The 23,269-nt window shown below is 32.1% G+C and overlaps 3 protein-coding genes and 1 long non-coding RNA gene across 4 annotated transcripts; 2 read left to right on the top strand and 2 right to left on the bottom strand.

The window, feature by feature from the left end:
* Positions 1-1,464: 1,464 nt before the first annotated feature.
* On the top strand, positions 1,465-9,276 carry LOC100810524 (uncharacterized). Its single transcript, XM_006589392.4, has 7 exons — positions 1,465-2,417; positions 2,839-3,612; positions 5,235-5,587; positions 6,967-7,178; positions 8,043-8,299; positions 8,385-8,563; positions 8,686-9,276. Exons 1-7 carry the CDS (start codon positions 2,141-2,143, stop codon positions 8,767-8,769), a joined length of 2,136 nt encoding a protein of 711 aa, XP_006589455.1. The 5' UTR covers positions 1,465-2,140; the 3' UTR covers positions 8,770-9,276.
* Positions 9,277-9,941: 665 nt separating this feature from the next.
* On the bottom strand, positions 9,942-12,025 carry LOC100787536 (isoliquiritigenin 2'-O-methyltransferase). The gene is made up of 4 exons (XM_003536335.5): positions 11,480-12,025; positions 10,713-11,026; positions 10,529-10,593; positions 9,942-10,389 (listed from the first exon to the last, which is right to left on the bottom strand). Exons 1-4 carry the CDS (start codon positions 11,911-11,913, stop codon positions 10,093-10,095), a joined length of 1,110 nt encoding a protein of 369 aa, XP_003536383.1. The 5' UTR covers positions 11,914-12,025; the 3' UTR covers positions 9,942-10,092.
* Positions 11,747-13,144, top strand: LOC121172902 (uncharacterized). Its single transcript, XR_005886709.1, has 2 exons — positions 11,747-11,883; positions 12,854-13,144. It is a non-coding gene; the product is annotated as an uncharacterized lncRNA (long non-coding RNA).
* A 4,493-nt stretch (positions 13,145-17,637) lies between these two features.
* Positions 17,638-18,950, bottom strand: LOC100786996 (uncharacterized). Its single transcript, XM_006589391.4, has one exon. The coding sequence runs from the start codon at positions 18,302-18,304 to the stop codon at positions 17,819-17,821; it is 486 nt and encodes a 161-aa protein (XP_006589454.1). The 5' UTR covers positions 18,305-18,950; the 3' UTR covers positions 17,638-17,818.
* Positions 18,951-23,269: the final 4,319 nt, after the last annotated feature.

Below are 23,269 nucleotides of genomic sequence, written 5' to 3'. Positions count from 1 at the left end.
CTCGCACAAGAGTAAGAACCTCATGCAATAGTATCGTGAACTCAAAAGTTCTGTTATCGTACCCTACAAAGAGACTGATTGTGTTATTAAATAATTCAAATCACATAAACTAAATAATTTGGGTTTTTATCTTGAGTTAGGAATTGTTTATCAATTATGTCAAAGAAATAAATTAAAGATAAATAATAGTTTCTAAGAAAGAGATGTATGCGTAGAGATAAACTTGAATTATGAGTTTGCATCTACTCGTTTTTCCTCTAATTCCTACTACAATCAAGAATCCTTGGTTAACAATCAATTGCCTATTACCTCTTAATTTAATGGTAGCCTATGGTCAAGGTATGAAAATACTCTTCTTAAATTAATCCTCAATTGATCATTTGAGACTTAATATAGGGTTAAGGATGAATTACATAGAAGTTTGTAAAAATGAATTCATGCCACCAATTTATTCATGCAAGTTTTATAAACCCTATCATTTTACATGTCAGTTAATTATGAGTAGATGACCATTAAGACATCATTAACTATGAATGGAGTCATCAATTTCAACATAGAAGAGAAAACAATAAAACAACACAATCAATTGAATAACTTTGAAAAACTTGTGACGTTAATTTCCAAATTTGGCTCTTAAGTAATACAAATGATGTTAGGTCAACATGATTGTGCTTAAATGCGTGACGCTGATTGAGAAAATTCTTAAGAAATTGGCATAGACCATGTTGGAATAGCTTGACATGCAAGCCTAGCACAGGAAGGACATGCTCATTGAAAATGCTCAAAAATTTACTTTTCTTCTATCTTTTGGTTCTTTTATCACTTTATCCACTTTCATGCTGAATTATTTACACTTAACATGTATCTATAAGCTCTAGTAATAAAGTGAAGTTAAAAACAAGATAAAATAAGATAAAAATTGGAATTCAAATATAATCAAATAATGATTTATCAATTATATTTTCTTATATGTATATAAAAAAGAGAAATATATTTGTTAGAACAACCCAAATCTTTTTTATTAGTACTAAATCCAAAGATTTAATAATTTTTTTTTATTAAAAAAATTAGATGAGTTAGGTTTCAAAAATTTATGTAGACCATGTAAAATTGTTTATCAACAAAGTTTTCACAAGATTTAATAAATTCATGCTCTTATAATATAAATATACGAGTCTAATCTTTATTAAACTTTTTTAGGAGACTAATCTTTATTAACTTGATCTACCTACGTTAGTAATATTTTTTTATTACACCGTCGGTAATACATTTTGTACTTTAAAGTTTAAACTTGACGAATGGAATATTTTTAAATAACAATAAATGACATTACTCGTGACAGTATTATGTTAAAATTATTTATCGCGTATGGTACGTCATATCTTTTTATTTTTAAGGAAAATGATGCTTTCCAGGAGTTGCTTCATTTATTATTTTACATCATTTTCAAGATTTGAGTAGAGTAAAATCCCTTCTCTTTCCGCAACTAAAATTCATCTTTGTTTAATCAAATAAAACTTTATTATGCGAGATCTTCCAAAACTGGATCAAACCAAACCATGATTAAAAAAATTAAACCACGATCTATTTTCCGAAACTAGAAATTGTTCTACTATGTGAGATCTTCTTCTAAAACTAGATCAAAACACAATATATTTAATTGAACCGAACAAACAATTACTAATAATTAACAGATTAATCAAATCACACATATTTCTCTCTGGTATATCAATCTTTGAATCCCAATCATTAAAAGATTATACCCTTTATTGGCCTCTTATTTCAGGGGAAAAATAAAACCCGTTTCCGCCCAAGTCCCCGGCGGCACGCCGTCGCCGGCCTCCCTTTCTCTCTCTTATTTACTCTTCCTCTGCTTGCTCATTCATATATATTCATTTTTGTTTGCATCAATAAAAAATTGAAAACTCAACCATTTTTTTTTCTTCTCATAATAAAAAAACACACAAATCAAGCTTCGTCTTCCATCGCTTGCTTCACACTCTTCTTCACCTCACACCCACCGAAATCCACACCACCCCATCACACCAAAGTATCCAAGTTTGAATCTTTGAGGAAAACGAGCACGTGGGTAAGTGGTGCTTGTTAGAGAGAGAGAGAGAAAAAAAAAAAAAAACAGCGTATGGGTGTGTGTGAAACTGTGAATCATTGTTATGGTATGGCTCAGCAGAGGCAATCGGGAATGGAGAGGTTTGGGGTGAGAGATCTGCACCACACCAACGGCGCTGGCGATCACGTCGCCGTCGGGATTCGCGGTTGCGCAGCCCTCAAGCAGCCGCGGCTCCGGCGATCGGCGCGATCCGACAGGGCCACGCACCTTTCGGTGGCGGCAATCCTCGTTTTCCTCTTGCTCGTACTTGTCGTCACTTTGCTCGTGTTCTCTTACATTTCTAGAGACGGTGAAGTTCTGCTTTCAATTAGTCTTTTTCCTTCTCTTTATTTATTTCTTTCTTTGATCACAATGCCTTTGTTTTTTTGGGGTTCTTGAGCACGTATGTGAGTCAACATTGTGGCTTTTGCATGAACTTGAGTGTGGCTTCTAGTTTGATTGCCGGGGTGGGGGAGAGTTGCTGAGTGGGACAGAGTTTTTGAATCTGTGATTTTTCTTGTTTCATGTTTTAGTTTGGGTTTTTCAGTTGGTTGAATTGGGGCTAGGTTTATTTGGGGAAGTAATAGATTGAGTTCTATGGTTTCATTTGTTGTGTCGGTGACCAAATGTTTGTTTTTGCTTCATCACCATAGTTCATTTTGTTGTTACTATTTTCTAGATTAGGTTTTTTTTTTTCCTGGGTTTTTAAGATTGTCAATCTTTGGTTGCAGAAATAAGTAACAATGGCGATGATAGTGATGATTTAAAGAGTGATTCTGATTTTCTTACAAATGTACCACGGATACAGAGGAAGAAAGTCCTTGACTTTGGGCATGGCTCTGGGGGACATGGCCGGGATTCGAGATATTGGGATAGGGATGATAGGAGAAGGGATGGTGATTACGACGAGGATATGATGGAGCAGACAAGTAAGGATCCTGAAGATGAAAATGCTGAAGATGATGCTTCTGTAAAGACGGACCACGATACAAAGTCTTCTCAGGATGGTTTAAAGCGGAGAGGTGATGGCTTGTATAATGAAGCTGGACGTCATGAGTTGAAAAGGTATGAGGCAGAATATGAGGCTTCTTTGAAGAATTTGGGACACTCAACTGAAGATGATGGGAAAGTGTTGCATGATACCGATCTGGAAAAGAAGAATGCAGCTGATGATATTGATGATGAATATGATGATTTTTTTGATTTTCATGATGCTCAAATGGAAGATTCTGGTGATAGCAAAAATATGAGAGCAAAACATTCTAATTCCAGTGTGCTAAGCTTGGACAATGAGGTTCAGAAACAGAAATCATCTAATGATTCTTTTGATGAGGAAAACGACGATGATGTTACTTCTGAAGATGTTGAAGAGGCATCTTCCTTGAATAAAAAAAATTCTCATGATGGAAAAACAAATTCTAAACATGCAAATCATTCTAATGGACAATCAATTAGAAAATCACATCCTGAAACAAAGAAGAAAGCCAAACGACACAAATTTTCAGGTGAATTTCATTCTTTCTGATGGTTTTTTAGTAGATCATGCAAGTTATATATGTTGTATTGAATTCCTTTCAAAAGTTATTTGTATCCGTATTCATTATCACTATTTATTTGTTACCCATATTACTTGCATGGGACTTGACTGAACCATTGAACTTTACAATTGGAAGTGATTTATCTCCAAACCAGTGAATACTTGGAATCTTTTTAGTCGAAATACATCTCATTTCTTGGATTTGTTCAACCGTAGAATTAGAGTGTGGCAGCATCATAAACTACCTTGAGTTATATATCAAAATATGCTGAAATAATTGGTCAACTGTTCTGATTAAAAATGGAACAGTCTTCAATTATAGTTGGTTTGAATTCTTATTATTTGGTTCAGTGGTTACAAATTTTGTAAGTGAATTTGTATTATGCTTCCACAATTGTTCTTCTGCTTCATTGATTACCTGCTTTATGCCATTTGGTGAGCTACAGCGAATATTGGTCCATTGATTATTTGTCTAATCTTCAGCTTATGATGTACTATGTACTATTAAATTAATGTAATACTCATGGTCTACTAATGTAGTGGTTCTGAATTTGTTGATCACTCCATCTGAACACTGGAGGCAAATATTTTAGGCTGATTATCAGTAGAAAAGTGGCAAGTTTCTGGGTCTATTTGAAGTCTAAAGACAAAACATGCGAATACTCTATTTATTAGTGCCTTTATAAGAAGTGTTTATGATTTCTTTCATTTCTAGTCTGTCAAGCAGGAGATGATTATCTAGATATGGAAGTTAAAATGAAATCACAGGCGAACACAAGTTTAAATTATATCTTACATGTGCAATATTTTGAGGACAGGACGGCATGTTCATTATATTAAAAATAACAGATAAATTGGTCTTATATATACAAGGTTTACTGAATGTGTGTTTGAACAAGATCACACAGCTCTGATACGAAAACCCACATTCTAAAATGGTATCAGAGTCTATCTTAGATCCACTTACGGGCCACCTACCATATTATCCACACACCAAGTCCAAGAGTGCTAAGCATGAGGATGTGTATTGGGAAAAACCCAAGTCCTATATCGGCTAGAGATAGTGTCAAGATAGAGTGTATAAGTTGGGGGCAATCCTCACCTTACAAGCCAGTTTTGTAGGGTTGAGTTAGGGTCAAACCCACATTCTAAGAGGTCTAATCAAGATGGTTTCTAACTTGTTAAGTATTATACAATATTTAAAAACTATGATGTTTTTCTTATTTAAATAGATCTCTGGTTTAAATTGATTGCATAGGAATGTGTACAAATATGATTTATGTGTGATTAGATTAGTTTTTTCTTTTCACTTCCTGCTGTCACCTTTTTTTCTCATATAACTAAGTTTGACAAAATTTACTAAATTACGTTCTTAAAATTGATTTAAAACCACTTTTTAGACAAATTAATATAGTTCCAATTTTACATAGCTATATCTAATTGGTTTTATTTTAGTCTGTTTTAAGGCCACTTTTAGATTTTCCAAACACTCCTAGAGGTGGTTTTGTTCATGATATCTCCATTTTTTCCTCTAAAGTATAAAACGAAGAAAAGAAAGAAGCTCTTTTTGACATATTATCTATTTTACAGGATCCTGTGATATGAAATTGTTAAACTCGACTTCACAGCTTGTAGAACCACTAGAAAGTCGAAAATTTTCAAGATTTAACTTACAGTACACAGAGACAGAAGAGAAGCCCCAGGGAGATGAACAATGGGTGCCCAGATTTGCTGGTCATCAGAGCTTAGAAGAGAGAGAAAGTTCATTTTTGGCACGTGACCAGCAAATAAACTGTGGTTTTGTTAAAGGTCCTGAAGGGTTTCAAAGCACTGGATTTGACTTGACAGAAGATGATGCAAATTACATCAGCAGGTGCCACATTGCTGTGATTTCATGCATATTTGGAAATTCTGATCGCTTGAGGACCCCAACCACCAAAACGGTAATTCGTCTACTTTATCTTTTATTTCAGTTTGTGGGCTTGGAGAGATTTTTGGGCTTCGGAGGTGAAAAATCATGTGTGAATTTTCCAGTAAAATATTAATTTTTTGTTGGTTTAGTAAAATATTTATTCCAAGTTCCATTCACATAAAAATGACAATGTTTTATTCTCTGTGCTGCATCTATAATTATTCTGATCTAAATCTGTTGTGATTTTTTATTATAAGATTGCCCAAATGTCTCTGTAGTCTGTAGGAATTGGACACCAACTGTTTGTGTTTTGGCATGGTTTTAAGCATATGCCTGTGTTTGTTGCTTGGATTATTCCTCCCCAAGGAATTTCGCTGGTCCTGACATTTGACATGATAGGTCATAGGTTGTAATTAGTAGGTTCTGTCCTTAACTTCTGGGCTAAACATTGTTTTGACTTTTGAGGATTCTGTAGTAAGCTGTTGGGATCCAATTGCAAGGTATGGGACTTGAGTTCCATGTTGGAAGTCTGGGATTTTAGTGTGAGGTGTATATGGCCTTGGACTCTCCAACAGTCCAACTATAACGGCTAACTATTGCAGTGTGGTTCTCCTAATGTTCTTATCAATTGGTAATTTTGTATCAATAGTTTTTCACCATATGTCCAACTGCAAACAAATGGTGTGGATGGCGACACTGGCATTACAATGCTAGCCCAAAACTAATAAAAGGGAAAGTGCACAGCTGGCCTGCATAGGCTCCAAGGCTGCAATGTGTGGTGGGATGTTAGGATCCCATTTCAAGGTATAGAATCCCACATTGGAAGTATGGGATTCTAGTGTGGATATAATATAAGGCCCTGAGCTCTCCAACTCTAACGAATAACTTTTGTGGTGTGGTCCTCCCAAGTTTCTTATCATAGGCCAACAAAGACACATGAATTTTTCAACAATAAGATAATAAGCAGATTTTTGGAAATTGATTGGAATGCTATAATTGCTTGCAGAAACTGAAAGGCATTCAGCATTAACATTTAGCAACACTTAACATGCAGTAGGAGAAAAATAGGTTTCCCTGTAAGAGTTGGGTATTAGATGCTGGGCTTCACAGATGGGAAAAAATGGATACTCTCATACTCCAAATTTGTAAATCGCCTAGTTTTAAGGTACAAAAGATTTTATCCTCACTCCAGGAATATTTTAAGCATCACCAACTGATATAATAATTACTTATCTTTCCCAAAATTGATTTTTTTTTTATTAGCATTGAGTGTTTTGGTTTTGAAAGTTGTTTGTTAGAACTAATGAAATCTTAAGGACAAAGCTTCTTACATGTGGCTAACCATAAACTTTTGATGTAATTACCACAAAACATGTTTAATTGCATTGATATAAGTCATCATGATTTCAGGTGACTCGATTGTCAAGGAAGAATGTCTGCTTTGTGATGTTTACTGATGAAGTTACAATACGGACCCTTTCTTCAGAAGGTCATGTGCCTGATAGAATGGGTTTCATTGGTTTTTGGAAATTAGTGGTAGTGAAGAATCTACCCTATGATGATATGCGGAGAGTGGGCAAAATACCTAAGCTATTGCCGCATCGACTTTTTCCTTTTGCAAGGTGAGACTGATATGATAAAACATGTGTTCTTTTGAATTTGCCAGAGTATGCTTTAATCATGGTAACTGCTAAGTGGCATTAAACACCAAGACAGATATGTATTTGATGTATCACTAAAAGATAAAATGGTGAAAAATTGATTTAGATGGTTTTGACATTTGATTCTTTACTATGTATGTAGACCAAACTGTTACTGTTAGTGTTGGAAGTTGGAAGGTAAAGTAGAAACTAAAGAGTGTGACAGTAGTATAGATGTAACTGTTAGGTTTTACTACTGAGGAAGTACCTTATACTTGCACAAAGCTAAAAGGTTATTGCATGATGAATGAATCCTTGATGGGATTGAATGATGAAAGAGATTTATGTAGAGGATTATGTCTATTTTGATTAATGATTTTTTGCTTGAATATACTTGGATTTATGGGTTCATTATACTTGGGGATGCTACTGTGTATTCCAATGTTTTAAAAGTTGGAGGTGTTTCTATGAAAATTCCAGACTGCCTTGGTATGTAATTACAAATTTACAATTAATGCTTAAATTTTATTGATTCTTTAAGTTCCCCAACCTTTCTAGCCTAAACTGACTTAGAAAATGAATCTTTGTGCATTTCCTAATTTTAGAATCTTGTTTTTTGGAGCAGTCAAGTCCTTATTTCACTGGGGATTAACAAAATTACAAATCCATTTTTATGTAGTGTTCTGTACATGGGTATCTGAAATCTTTAGATAGGTTTCTTATTGATTTTCTTTGTTATAAGTTGATTATTTAGTTACTTACTGTCATTTTGTATACAATTTTATTTTTTACATTTTCTTATGTGTTCTATATATGACTTTTTTTTTCTTTCAAATTTCTTTTCAGGTATTCGATTTGGTTGGATAGCAAGTTACGGCTGCAGCTTGATCCTTTACTTATCTTGGAGTACTTTTTGTGGCGAAAGGGTTATGAATTTGCAATATCCAATCACTACGATCGGCATTGCGTGTGGGAAGAAGTAGCACAGAACAAGAAATTGAACAAGTATAATCATACAGTCATAGATGAACAATTTGCATTTTACCGGGCCGATGGACTGGAAAGATTTGATGCATCAGATCCCAACAAACTTCTTCCAAGCAGTATGTTCTGTTAAGGATTTATTTTCTGTCAATTCTTCAAACTTGTTGATCAAATGTACTGAAATGACTTAATATCTTTTGACAGATGTACCCGAAGGTTCTTTTATTATCAGAGCACACACTCCGATGTCAAATTTGTTTTCCTGTCTTTGGTTCAATGAGGTTGACCGGTTTACCCCTCGTGATCAGCTGAGTTTTGCACATACTTATCAGAAGCTGAGAAGGATGAATCCAGACAAACCTTTTCATCTGAATATGTTCAAGGTGAGGAATCTTAAACACAGCTACATGTAGATAATTTCTTTGAGTTGCGTTGTAACAGTAGATGCTCTAGTGGTAGTGAGGAAAGTAGCATTTAATGGTTTTTCTTGTCTTTTTATGTCCAGGACTGTGAAAGAAGGCACATAGCCAAGTTGTTCCATCATAGGTTGGATGAGAAGAGGATAAATCGTCAAAAAACACCAGAATAACGCGAGTTTTTATTAACATTTTTATTGCTATTGAGCTTGATATGATGTACTTGGTCACGAGTCTTTTCTATATCTGTTGAAGTTGTGATTCCCTGCTGGCCATCTGCTGCAGAGTTTGTCACAATTCACTTGATGATTCAGTGACTTATGCTTCAGCACAGGTGTTTACCATGGAAGTGAAGTGAAGTGTTTCTCAAAGTATGATCTACTACAGTGCTGCTGTGTCATCCATGGAAACATAATTTTGTGGTTATGCTTTTAATCATATCCCCTTCTCTTGTATCCATCCATTAGTGACATAATTCATTTATGCCTGGGGAGACAAGCAAAGCTCCCTCACCATCACTTCCACGACTATGGCCCCAGCTCGTATTTCCTCTCTAAATTGGGATTGTTTGTATGTAGAAATTTTTGATAGGCCATTCATACGTTAGAAATCTGTCTCGTGATTCTTATTGATTTTATTACTTAAATATTTCATTATACTAGCACGGATGAGTTGTTAAATTAAATGTGTACCACTTTCTACTAATGCCTAATTCAAACTCTTTCCCTCCCCAAATTTTCCACCTTCTCTCTATCTTCCCTTGTTTTTGGGTTACTACTTGGTGCCATGCAGATAGTCTTAGTTTGCACTTTGCATCTCTCCATTTCTTTATAGAGAAGAGAATTTAATTTTCTTAAACTTTATACCTCTAATAATTTATTTGACTTTAGTTTTATTTCAATTATTTAACTTTATTCTTTTAATAAATAAATGTCTTGAATTTTAATATTATATTGATTGCTTCTTTTTTTTGTAAATAGGCATATAAGGATTTAATTTCAATAGCGATTGATTCCTAAACTTTATTTTTCTTGCAAAAAATTCGTTTTATTAAGTTAGAATTCAATTACAAACAAAATAAATTCGTACCTTTAATTTATCTTAAATATGAGTCATTCTTTATTCATTTTTAAAAAAATTACATTTTCATACATCAAGGCTATGAAAAATCTTTATTTGATTTTTTCACTTGGGGATTTTATTACGTTTTAAAATGAATTATAACTAAATGTATAATGCATAATTAAAATTTAAGGTAAATAAATAGTTTATTTTTGCCCTTATTAATCAATTACATACATAGATAGATAGATGTGGAAAGAGAGAGGTCCAAATAGATAATAGATAGGTATAAGCTTTGGTTATCACGATAATAGCTTACATATGAACGTTTACATCACATCTAAGTAGAAAGTACAACAAGGTGGTAAACTTGACCTCACATGAAGGTCTTTATTGTTACTTTGCTCTTAATACTTCTATCTTAAAATTCTAAGCTATTTGTAAAATTCCATCACTCCCAGACTAGAGAAGGCACGACAAGCAACTTGAAATTTTGAAAATCCAGAGAGCTTGCACAAATTCTCATATTGTTTCTGAGTTCTTTCCCTTCCACCAACAGTGATAAACATGAGGTTGTCAAGAGTGGAAACAAGTCGAGATGCTTCAGTTGGTTCTGGTTCTTCTGGCAATATGAACTCCACCACAATCACCTTCCCATTTGGAGACAATGCTTTGTGACAATTGCTTAAAAATTCTAAGCACTTTTCATCTAACCAATTGTGGCATACAGCCTACAAAAATATCATCAAGGACAGAAAAAGAGTTACCACTTACCACCTTAACAATTAAATAATTAGATTAATATATCAATTATCAAGTATTAAGTGATGATCATATAGAAATATGGGTGTTTACTATATGTGTACTAACCTTTAGTATTATGGCATCCCCCTGTGGAACTCTTACAAACATATCTCCTCCAACATGCTCAATCCCTACACAATTTGGTTATTTGCTGATTAGTATTTGACAAAGTTTAAAGCTGAAATTAGAAGTATGTTTATATCATTTAATATTTGTGATGAAAATAAAACACTACTATATAATAGGCTACCTGGAAGGGGTGGTGCATTTTCAATCACCTGGGGCAAATCAAAATTAATTCCTTTAATTAAAGGGTATTTGGACAATATCATTTTTAGATTTTGTCCATTTCCACCTCCTACGTCAACCAATGTTGATATTCCCTCAAACCCAGTGTATATTTCAAGTATTCTGGTCATCTCTGTTGCACACACGTCGGCCATTGACTTGTTAAAAATTTGGTTCATTTTTGGATCCTTTTCCATGTACTGGTACTTTGTTACTCCATGAAGTTTCTTGAACAAGTCAATGTCTGCATCAACCACTGCTTCCTTGAAGTTCAACCTGAAAAGAAGTTGAACAGTGGAGCAAAGTAAGATTCTTTCCTTCTTTTTTTGGAAAAAATGTAAATTAGAACCTAAATTTTGGGTCATATGGACTAAATATATGAAATTTACAAAAAAAAATGTGTATTTTAGTCTTTAACTTTTTTCCCCAAAAAAAGAACTTTTTTTTAGACCACGATATCTATTATGTTTATGGGAAGCAGTCTTGTTCATGTGGATACTTATTGTATGTACTTAAGATCATTAATTATACTGAAACAACCTCATACGAATTGATCTGATCCACACGATCAATCAATCATAATTTAAACTTTCAAACTTACTGTCCGTAATCTTTCTTATTAAAAGTTTAGGTATTAATTTTCATTTTAAAATTTACCAAAGACAATTATGATTAAATTTGTCAAATATATATATGATATATGCATGTATAGGAATTAAAATCACTTACCAAACTTGTAAGAGTGGTGGATAACAGACAAATGCTGTGAATGAAGCCAAATAGCCACTACTTCCATTTGGAACAAAGTATTGTCCAACTTGTGAGAGTCCATAAACTGTCTCAGAGGCTGCATGTTGTGTGGTGCGAGTGGAAGTAGTAAGAACAGAATAACTAGCAAGCAAACGCAGCATGCGGTCAAGCCTATTAGGCAAGTCAGGGTGTTGTGTTGGGAGCTTAGAAGCAATTTCATGGGATGATATAAAAGTACCAGCTGGTGTTGCCTTAGCTATGATCTCAAACAAGTTTAACTCAATAGCAGCATTCAGTACTGCAGGGTACACTAGATTAGTGCAAAGCAGCATTGCAGATAGGCAAGCATCATCCTCAGTTTGTTGAGGAGAAGTTGCAAACAGGTGATTCTTGGTGACATTGGAATCCCCCATGCTTGTTTCTTTTAATTTTGATGATCTTTTTTTTGTTTTGATCAATGATGTGTTTGTTTGCTTAGTTGCTCTCCAGTGTGTCCTTTTTATAGGCACAGTTTACCTAAGATGTTATGCAACTTAATTTGGTGGATAGTCCTAGTGGGGGGCTTTACCCACTCCTTATGATTTTTTCATTTTAATCTTATTTGATTGGTTTTCTGTGTGCGGTGTTGGAATAACTAGCTAGTAACCAAGTCAAGGACTCTCTATGTTATTAATTTCATGTAATCAACAATGAATAAAAAGAGACTAGACTTAATTATTATTAATGTTCTTTGACAGATAAATTGATTTTTTTTTACCAAATAGATATATTAGCCCAACAAAAATGATTTTTTGACATCTCAATTTCTCAAGATTGGATATGGAATAACGGGTATCAGAAGAGAGAAATATATAAATGAAAAGAAAAAGAAAAAAAATAGAGCGGGAGATGAGATGAAAAATAAAAAGAAATGAAAAAGGAGCTAGATAAAACAATGTGAGTATATTAAATTTGTGTAGTCTTGTTAGTTTAAAAAAGAGATCCATTAATGAAATATAAGACTTACATTTTTTGTGAAACTTATATAAATTTCATCTAATAAAAAAGTGTACAAAACGAAAATAATAAAGACTATTATTTCTCAATAACATTTAATGTTCCTGTATAGCCTCTTATGATTCCCTTGGGCGCTAATACTATGTCCTAGTCGTCGTATCACTTTAAAACCTATATACTCTCAGAATGATAGAATACTAAAGCATAACCGAGAAAAAACATGTATATTGTGTTTGACTAGAAGAAGGACATTAGGTTTGATGCTTTATTGATTGCGGCTTGTCTTAGGTTTTCTTTCTGTGTTTAATTTGAATATTGCTATGCGTCTTTGATTTATGTACCATGTTTTTCTTTCAGGGAAGAGGTTAAAATAATTATAAAATAAAAAATAGCTGTCCCCTGTGGAGCAGAGGCGGCATCCATTCAACAAAACAGCCCTATTAACTTGGGAGAAAGAAAGGTATTGCTGCTTGATTTGTGATTCTAATTTCCTTGATTCTATGGGTCAGGTTAAACAGCAACAACAAGTTCTTTTTAGGGATTAGGTGATTAAATAAGAGGGGGGTACAATGCTTCTTCTATCTACCCCAACATTATTTGCTTCCATTTAATGAATTGATATATGAAAACAATCATGACACAAAATAAGCTTCCAACCGTATTAAGGCGGAAAAAGAAAAAAAATTAAAATAATAAAAGCATCAATTTCTAACTGAAATTACATAAACAGACTTAATAAAATATAATATAACCATACAAATAGGCAGATATATTATCTCAGAAGCATGAGGTGGTGACTAGTGCTTGGGGCATGAGAACACTTAACTTTTGGTGACTAGTATACATACATGTAATTAGGTGATTGCTGCCCAAGTGCCCAACTAAAGGAACAACAATGTTAATTGAAAATAGTCCAAGCTGAAATTCAACGTTTTTTTTTTTTTTTTAAAAAAAGTTAAGCTGCAAAGGATAGAAACATCTTATTGGTAGTTTTGTTGGCTTCATACAAGGCAGTTTTTGAACTAGCCAGCTAGCTTTGTTTATTAATCTAAAGTAAATTTGTATCAAGTTGTTGCTGCTTGATCGTGTGGATTAATTCCCTCTGTTGTTACCATGAAGATAGCTGATATTAGTACCAATATTCTCGTTCTTGGGGTTCTGTGGATATGTTCCCACGTTTTTTTCATGGGTTGGCATGCAGAGGACATGGATATAAATGTTTGGCAGGAGTGCTTAAGGGAGATTCAAAATAAATTTAAAAATGAGATTTTTTATTTATTTATAAAATAATTTATTAAAATTATTATTATTTTATTTAAAATTAATTTTTTGGGTTTTTTATGATACAAAATTATTGATTAAATTGTTGTAATTAATTTTATTTAACATTTTTTTTGGTGAAAAATGGTATCAATAAAAAAATTAACAGTTACTTATAATATTTTAATTAAAATTTATTTTTAAATATAATTTTATAATAAATTTTTTTGAGATATATTAGACCTTTTTTTTGGGGTCTAAAGCCCCTGTTTAGACTGTTTGGGCCTTAAGCTGGCCCTATACAATATATATCTGAATTCTATGGATATTTATAAAAATATCTACAAATGGATAAGATAATTATATGTCTATTAAGGATGGATCGAGGGTGAGTATTTACTCATAAAAATTGAATGGGGATGGTGCGGGTATGAAATATTATAGTACCCAACCTGTCCATCCGGTACTTATTAGTTTATTTAAGATATATATATATATATATATGAGAATTGCTAGGAAACCTAAGCTTTTATTGATGCACAAATAAATATCATGCCTTTAAGTGAGTTATGGATCAATACATTTAAAAAATATTGTAGATTAAATTAGGTTTAATCTTAAATTACCACTATTTTCGTAGTACTACACAAAGTATCATATGGATTTACCTATAATATAATTTTTTATGCCTCAAATTTTAAAAAAAATCATATTTTATTTGATGTTTTTTTCTTTATTTTCTTATTAGTGAGTGAGCGTGTAGTTAAAAATTGATCTTAATCAATTAATCATCATAATTTTTGGTTTTTTAACCGTCAATAAACTACGTATATAAAATTTAGGTTATATTTAAATATTTTTAATATTATGTTTGGATGTGAATTTTTAATTTAATCGTAATATTTTTTTTGTTGATATGCTAATTTTTTATAAAAATAAAAGTGCAAGTTACGAGTGCAGATATAAATATATAGATACCTAATAAATATGAAAATAAAATTAAAGTTACAATCCACACAAATAAATATAAATATAAGGCTGAATACGGATATAGAAATAATACTACATTACTCTATCTAGACTCTTCCCATTGTCTTCCATGGACGTGTGTGAAAACGCTGGTAATGCAATACAGCTATACAATATATTTACTGTTTTTTCTTTGAGTTTTCGTGTCACGACAATTTTATAAGCTTTGGGCGCTAAACAGAATATGAAAAAATCCGGAACACGCATTTATTATTATTCAACAAAAGGTGGCAGAGAGGGGGGCAATAATACAGATGCCAAAACAAGATAACATCCTTTTTTTTTCTCTCTCTTTTTTCTTGTTTGTGACCAAATCTGCAATTGTTTTGCTTTTTCATAAAAAGGAAGGGCTGTCGTACGTGCCTAGATGGCAAAGTTTGCGCCTTAGCCTGCCAAATATGAAGCAAGGAAGGATAACCACCACATAAAAAGGACAAAGAAAAATTCCTAAGGTGGTCTAATTACACCGCATCTTTGTCTTCAAAATTCAAATAATGTCAAATATCAGATTTTCCTTTTTCATCCTTCCAATTTAGGGTCAAGTTCTTTTGAAATTAGTCAACCACAAAATGTATGGATCAAGTATTATATATATATATATATATAAATTAATCAATCACAAAATGTATGGATCAAGGAGAACAAGCTTATTTCAATTTTATTAGAGATTTCAACTTCAATATTTTTTCATTAATGAATATTAATTGTTAACTCTTTTTTTTTAGTGCAATGGATTCAACTCATGTCTTCTTTATTCTTGTATCTCTTCCATCATCAAAACAATCTTATAATTCCATGTACTCAAGGCCTTTGAAGAATTTTCTTAAATGTGACGAGCAAAAGCAAAGTATTAGACATCAATATCATAGTAACATAGCTTTAAAAAAAATCATGATAAAATTATAATATTTTTAAATTTGGACATAATATTTGCAAATATACTTTGTAATGCACAAGTTTTCTGTTATTAAAAAAAAGGTAATATTCTTTAGAAAAAGAGAGGTAATATTCGAAGTTCACATTATTCATTTTCACCTTAAATTAATAAGACCAAAACATATACTTTTTTTTGTGTGAATACAATCATATACTGCAGTTCTTATGCGCATATATATATATATATATATATATATATATATATATATATATATATATATATATATATATTCTTAAGAATAATTTCAATTCTTTTTTATAATATTTATCTATAAATGTGTTGTTATTTGTGCTATTATATAATTTTTTATAGTTTTAATTATTTTCTTATTTATTAGATAAAGAAAATATAAAATATTTTTTTATATGTTTAAAGTATTAAAAATATTTACTTTTTTATTTATTGAATACTTATTATTTTATAAGAAATAAAATAAATAAATATTTTTCTTGGACCTTAAATCGTGGATTCAAATATATTAGTTGCAAATCCAATTGCATGTCTATCTAGTGTGGATGACAAAAGTAAAGTGTTATTTTTATAAAAAATTTAAGTCTTACATTAACTAAAAATAAAATCAAATTAGAATATATAAATGAGGGACAATCCTCACTCCTGGAATTAGCGCTTTTTAAATTGAGTTAGGCCTAAACTCACGATATAAGATCTAAAAGACATAACATAATACATACACACAAATAGAAATTTTTTAACTAAATAAAAAAAACTAGCATATAATAAAATATTTAAATTAATGATAAATTTATTTTTTTAAACCAATCTTTTATATTTTTTAAGTGTTTTTTTAAACCAGCAAAATGAAAATATATTTATGAGTGTAAGGCACAAAGGATACCCAAAACTATATATAAGTATATCAATTATGTAAAAATGATTACTTCACTGTTTAAATCAATAAAAGGTAATTTTTCAATCACTAACCTAAGAAAAAATGTGAAAGAAGTATCTTAATATATTGATAAGGTGTCCAACTCGACAAAGAAATATACGTGCTTTGTATAGAAACAGTAGTGCTGAGGTCTTATTAATTTCTAGATGAATGTGTATGCAGCAATTGATTTCATGTCAGCAGAATCGCCTCCCTAATCAGAATCACAGAAGGGCCTTAGGTGAAGATATGTTGAGTGACGGAGAAGGCGTTTTGCTGCCTGCATATGAACGATTGTTGGAGCATAAATTGAGATAACTTGGAAACACAATAAGCAACATCAGGCCGAGTTAGAGCTAGATATTGAAGGGACCCAACAAGAGGGTGTGGAAACTGGTTTTGCATCATGCATGTTGTGTTTGTGCAGTAGATCACGAATTCAATGCCAAGAAAGTGACTTGGTGACCCGAGATCTTTAAGAGAGAACTTGTTTGCAAGCTAGACCTTGAAAGAATTGATGAGTTTGGGATCGTTACCTGTGAATGTATGGGAGAAGTGGGACCCGAAATGGTGGAGAAGTTGAAATTGGATCAGATATGGGTGGAGAAGGGTAAGTGTAGATAATGGTGAGGGGTTGAATAGTTTGACATATATCAGTGGGATTTGACACTTTTGAATTATCATGAGAAGGTAGATAAGTCGGTTGAAGGAGCATTTATCGTTGATGTCCAACTCTGAGATGCTATTCTCACTAACATATTTTGGAGGTTTAACCTTTCAAATTGGGAGCAGAGCCCATTTCTTCCGACAATAAATGAATAAGCTTTTTGGAGCACTTTATCGAAAGCAATTTCTACATATAAATAAGTAATTACTTCATCTTATTTATCACAAACCTTAAGAACCATATTTCCACATACAAGCTGTAATTACATAAATATTTTAACCTTATAAGCAATAGATGTCAAAAGAATCCATAATAGAATATAAAGCATAGAATTGCTTAATCAAAAGGTACTCATAATATTAAATCAAAGAAAGATTCTCCGTGATTTATATTTACTCTTATATACAACATTACATTGGAAGAGACAGCATTAGCCCACTAGGCTCCTCATGGAATTAAAACAGTTTAAAACTTCCAATTAACCAAACAATTCTGTTCTTGAAAAAGAGAAGGATCACAATCAATCTTGCCCAAAAGCCATTAGTCTGATTGCCAAAATAACTTTACATGAGAATTGTTGAGAGAAAAGAACTTCTTTAAGACTTTTACAATCACCACCATACCGGGCCTATTCTTTGTTTGAAGAAGAGCCTTGTTGGTCTTGACAACTGTTAAGGCTGTAGTAGCGCATCTGAATTCAACCATCTCCCTTGAAGAAGAGGAAGAAAACTTTACTGCTGAAGACAGGTCCTCATTGAAAGCCTCCCACAACAAGTCCATTGGAGCCGCTTCATCGGTTAATCTTGTTATTTTCTTTCGATCTTCGACACATGAAAAGCTCTTCTTGTGGCCCTTAGAGACCACTTTTGCTTCAAAGTAATCCTTTTCATCTGCTTTGCTTCCTTCTCTAGGGACTTGATTTGGATTAGAAGGGTCTTTTGGTGATATATTCCACAGAGGAGGTGAATCAATGCTATATGCACAAGTGCCACCATTTTTGGGGAAGCTGAAGTCCTCTGTATCCATTGGCTTTGGCTGGCAAATCAGAACTGTTTTCAGATATTAGAGAGATGAGAATGATGTGTGACTTTTGGGTGAGGTTTGTGGGGTGGACTTGGAGCAGGTTTTTGTTTTGGGGAGAGTTTTAGTTCAACTGCTGCACAAAGGTACACTTATTTTTTCACTACATATTAAGAATGGGGTTCATTCATCTGTTATGAAAGGCTAAACCAATTCACCCATTTTATTCAAGATTCATCTACTATAAAGACAATTATTGGCTGTTGAAACACTAAAAAAGAAAGGTAAAAGTTTTAAAAAAATTGATAACCAGGAATTTGGTTTCACTAAGTATTTGAGATCATACTTGTTCCGACCAACATCGAATAGGAATCAAGGCTAATTAACGAACTTCCCATAATTTACTGAGACATTTTTTAAAGGAGAAAATCATAAAGATCTACAAGAGTCCAAACAAACAATACCTTAAATGCAATATACATAATAACACTGCAGCAGACATAAGCAGAATAATGCTATATCTGCCTTTAATATGTGATATTTGATGTAATAATGCTAGCAGCCTAAACCTTTCGAGATTGATAACAGCAAGTGATTTCTATGCTAGTTATTTTTCAAACAGTGGTGTTGACAAAATGAATCATGAAGGGGTGTTGCATAATTAAGTCCAAGACATTTATTATTCAATCTCTATAGAACTGTGTTATGTTATCTCAACTCTCAAGTGTAGTTGGGGCAGGGCTCCACACGCCCAATTGGTCCTCAGATACACGGTTCAATTTGATCTGGTGCGTACCAAACAAGCCATATTGAATGCATGAATATCAGTATTGACAACAAACATAGTTAAATTGAGAAACTTTATTTAGCCTATGCTTGGGTGGAGAGTTAAAAAAACACATTTTTTTACATAACTAGAAAATACAGAGAAAATGAAAGAAACAAAGTTTTAAAAAAAATATTTTCAATTTTTTTTCTTTATTTTTAACTTAACTTTTTTCTTTTCTCCTTTTCCACGTTTTATTCCCTCTTATCTAAAATAAGGGAGTGTTTGGTTTGATTGTTTTCTATTTTCATTTTCACTGAAAACAAAAAATGGTGATGAAAATGTGTTTGTTTGGATTTCTGAAAACATTTTTAGTAAAAATGAAAACAGGAAATAACCAGAAAATAAAAAATAATAAATTCTTGTTTTCAGTGTTTTTCAGTTGAGAACAGAAACCTCATCGGGTAAAATGAAATTACGGTGACAAAAAATGTAATTTTAAACAAATCTAAAAATACAAAAAAACAAGAAATCAATATATCATAAATTTTCAGTATTTTTATTTCATGAAAACAGAAAACAAGAAGTCAAACCAAACATGTTTTCAGAATTCTAATTTTTTGAAAATGAAAACAATTTTCAAAAAATAAAAACAAAAAATGAAAATACAAACCAAATACATCCAAATCAATTTGTTAAGTACAAATTATTCTAAGAGTTTTGGCTTTTTTTTCTATTCTCAAAATTTGTTGCCATAAAACAGTATAATTATTGGAATTTGGCTCCTCCCAATAACTCAAGGCAGCAAATCACACTTTACGCACAACCAAATTTGTGGCCATAAAACAGTGTAATTATTAGAATAATTATTAGAATAAATCATGTTGGTGACTAATCCTCGGACGCATACAGGTAGACATTTCCTTCCAACATTTATTCTATATTAAAGATCAATTAGAATTTAAATTCTAGACTACTTAATTAAGTAACATAAACTTGTGCCAAATGTGATTAGTACTCAACGCACCTTTATACAACAACAAAAACTTGGGCCAACGGCGTTAGAGTGTAAAGACTGGGCCTCCTTTCAAATTAAGTCATCTTCATGCAGGTCTGATTTTTCAAGAGACTGACCTTTCTCTTTGATGAATTGAGATCAAATTATTTAATATAATATTATTAAATAGTGTAAAAGTTAATATAATTTATATTGATCTAAATTAATTTCTCTTTTATATAAAATATTAGATTGAATTTAAAATTATATATTTAAAATATCCGATTCTCTTCCACTTAAATCAACATACGGTGACTTTATCTCTATGTATTTTTGAACAATAATATGTGCATCATCTTAGAAGTCATGTCAGGTGATTGTCAAGCCTTATTCCTGCACTTGTTAGGAAACAATCTCACTGGTTCTATATATCGATTGGCAACTTGAAGACGGGAAATCATGAGAAAAATTTACGTGTAGGTTCTTATGTACTTCTTTTATTGTTTTTGAAAAGCAAAATTGGAACACAACATAAGTGTCCAAGATTGTCGTCCAGAATGTACAAGAAAAGACAGAGCCAAAAATATGGCTAACCATCCCAAGGCAAGCACGATAGGAAATATAAGACATGTATGTACTGCAAAATGCTTCCTTTCCACCGAAGCTTCCCTTAATATGTCATATATCCCGTACAAGGAGCCACACCCCAGATAAAGCTCCTAGTGAAGACTCAAAACTCTCCATATTACACAATTCAGCACAGTTACTAATTGCCTTAATAAAATTGAAATTTACGTGTGGGTTCTTTATTGGTAAAGTACACGTAATTTGATCATGCTATAAAAAGAAACTTAATTTGGATATATACTAGAGTCTAGAGATGTCTAGGTAGCCATTATTATTATTATTATTAGAGATAAAAAAGTAATGACATTTTAAAATTTGGTGTTCATGAATCATGCTGAAATTGAACATGTCATGGTAAAGTTAAATATGATCATGCTAAAGTTAGCATGGTCATCCAGAATTGTATGTCCACACAAATTAATACGGTTTATTGTCATACATATTTGCTATGTCTGTGTAACTCATGCGGATGGCAATGGGAGCATCTAGTGTGGTTGTACATCTTATTGCGCTTCTTATCTGATGTGAGTTGGGTTTAGACTCTGCATCCTGCTTATGGTCCCGTTAACCATAGTACCAGATCTGTTTTTTTGAAAGGAATTCCTTTCATTACCATAGATTTATGTTAGTGTTATCTGTTCATAACTATGTATAACTAAAATCAATACAGGTGTTATGGTGGATCTTTGTGTTGAACTATATGTTTCTCAATTTTAATAAAATTCGTATTTTTCCTTTTATTGGGTTTGTTTTATTGTTTTTGAATTATATGTTGTGAGTCTACTACTCTCAATATATTCTTGGTTAGTTAATTGATTAACTATAATATTACAGTTGTTTGATGAAATTATACGACAGTGAAAGTTAAGGGCTGAAGAGGATATTATTACATTTTCTTTCAATCAATTATTAAGAAGTGTGATAGTTCTTTGTGTGTTTCCCGATTGTTGCTTTCGATAATCATCAACCTAGAAATATGGGATAAATAATATCAACAATGCATAATAATTGAATACTAATGCATTGGAAACATCTAATTGACATTAAATAAAAGTTTAAACAATCTTAGTAACATGGTTAAATCCAAATGCCTTGGACTTTCCATACTTAAAATATAATCTTTTTTGTTACCTATAATTTACTCTTAGAATATGTTCATATTTTTTCATTTATTTCTTTATTCCTTTCTTTATATCTTTTTTATGACCCATATTTAATCATACTCTTTTCATTTTTTTTTTAATTTAGACTTAAGATTTAACTCAATCATGTAGAATTTTACTTATAATGTGATTATTGCTCAAGTTTTATAAACTTTATTTTATTATCTTTGTTTAATACATACCTGCAGTTGATATTGGATTAAACACCACCCTTAAGATTGGCCCTGAAAAGGTTGCAATTAAGGTGAGTTAGAAAATCCACCTTAGGACTACCAACCTGAAGTGTGGCAATGCATGTGAGACAACATTGGATTAATAGAGGATTAATATCATCTTAAGATTTGGACTTACTCTTAGTTACGTGGGTTGTCTAATCTTGTTGAAAAAGTGTGTAAATCTCTACATTCTATCATTCATGATGATATGCTTTTGTGGGGATATCATGTTGATCACCTTTAGATGATAAAATCATTGATTATGCTTTCTTGCAATTGACCAGTGGGGTTCAAGGTAATCTTTAGTGCTTGGACCTTATCAAGCATAATATTAACATGATGGTTTGGTTTGAAGTGTGTTATTAAAGACAAACTCAAGTACAAATAAGTAAAGTATTCCTGGATGTAAAAACTTACAACTCTATGTGAGATGAAGCATTTACTAGGTAGTTCTTATAAAAACAAAAAAACATTTTGAAGAGACAAGGCTTTTGGGTGTTAATGGTAAGTTCCTACAACACTCTCAAACCACACTGTGCTAGATCGACTGGAAGTTTATTTCAAGTTATGTAATTTTATCTTTGGGAATAACATTCATATTTCTAAGTGTTTTAAAAATTTGTGTTTGATCAATTGTTAAGATTATTGATAATTTTTTTATATTCCTGAGAATAACTAAAAGATTAGTACATGATCGTCAAAAACAGAGTTGTCAAGGAGACACATCACTCGGGTGTGCAAGGTATGCATGCTAGGCTATCCCACGATAACCAGTGTGGTTGATACATCAAGCGATGATGAATATAAGAAAAAAATGTTGAAATATATTATTTGATACATTATTATTTACTATTGGTATTTATTACAAAATACAAAATTTTTCAAGTCTCACCTCCTAATTAATAAACTATTTCATGATTGTGTAGTTTTCAATCAATGCTAATCAATGAAGAATGACGTCGAAAGGAGTGTGTTAAACCAATAACTTAGCCCTCATCGATGATGAAACATTACTTTGTCCTTCTTGTTCTAAAGAGTTGTATGAAATGTTGGATTTTGTTGGATTTGTGTGATATTCTTGGAACGTGATCTTGACAGTGGAATGCATCCTATGGAAATCATTGTAGAAAGATAGTCTCTTATTTGTGTGATATTCCTGGTATGCGATCTTGAAAGTGGAATGCATCCAATGGAGATTTTCTG

This window comes from Glycine max, chromosome 10 (genome assembly GCF_000004515.6).
Source record: "Glycine max cultivar Williams 82 chromosome 10, Glycine_max_v4.0, whole genome shotgun sequence".
In the NCBI taxonomy this organism is placed as follows: Eukaryota; Viridiplantae; Streptophyta; class Magnoliopsida; order Fabales; family Fabaceae; genus Glycine; species Glycine max.
This window is presented reverse-complemented; position numbering and strand designations above follow the sequence as displayed.

Bases quoted from the DNA above. Each gene is read 5' to 3' on its own strand.
- LOC100810524 (XM_006589392.4), top strand. From the start codon at position 2,141: ATGGGTGTGTGTGAAACTGTGAATCATTGTTATGGTATGGCTCAGCAG. The intron at 2,418-2,838 runs GTGAAGTTCTGC...CTTTGGTTGCAG, and splicing joins CTCTTACATTTCTAGAGACG to AAATAAGTAACAATGGCGAT. The intron at 5,588-6,966 runs GTAATTCGTCTA...TCATGATTTCAG, and splicing joins GGACCCCAACCACCAAAACG to GTGACTCGATTGTCAAGGAA.
- LOC100787536 (XM_003536335.5), bottom strand. From the start codon at position 11,913: ATGGGGGATTCCAATGTCACCAAGAATCACCTGTTTGCAACTTCTCCT. The intron at 11,027-11,479 runs GTAAGTGATTTT...ACTTCTTTTCAG, and splicing joins CCACCACTCTTACAAGTTTG to GTTGAACTTCAAGGAAGCAG. The intron at 10,594-10,712 runs GTAGCCTATTAT...CAAATTGTGTAG, and splicing joins AAATGCACCACCCCTTCCAG to GGATTGAGCATGTTGGAGGA.
- LOC100786996 (XM_006589391.4), bottom strand. From the start codon at position 18,304: ATGGATACAGAGGACTTCAGCTTCCCCAAAAATGGTGGCACTTGTGCA.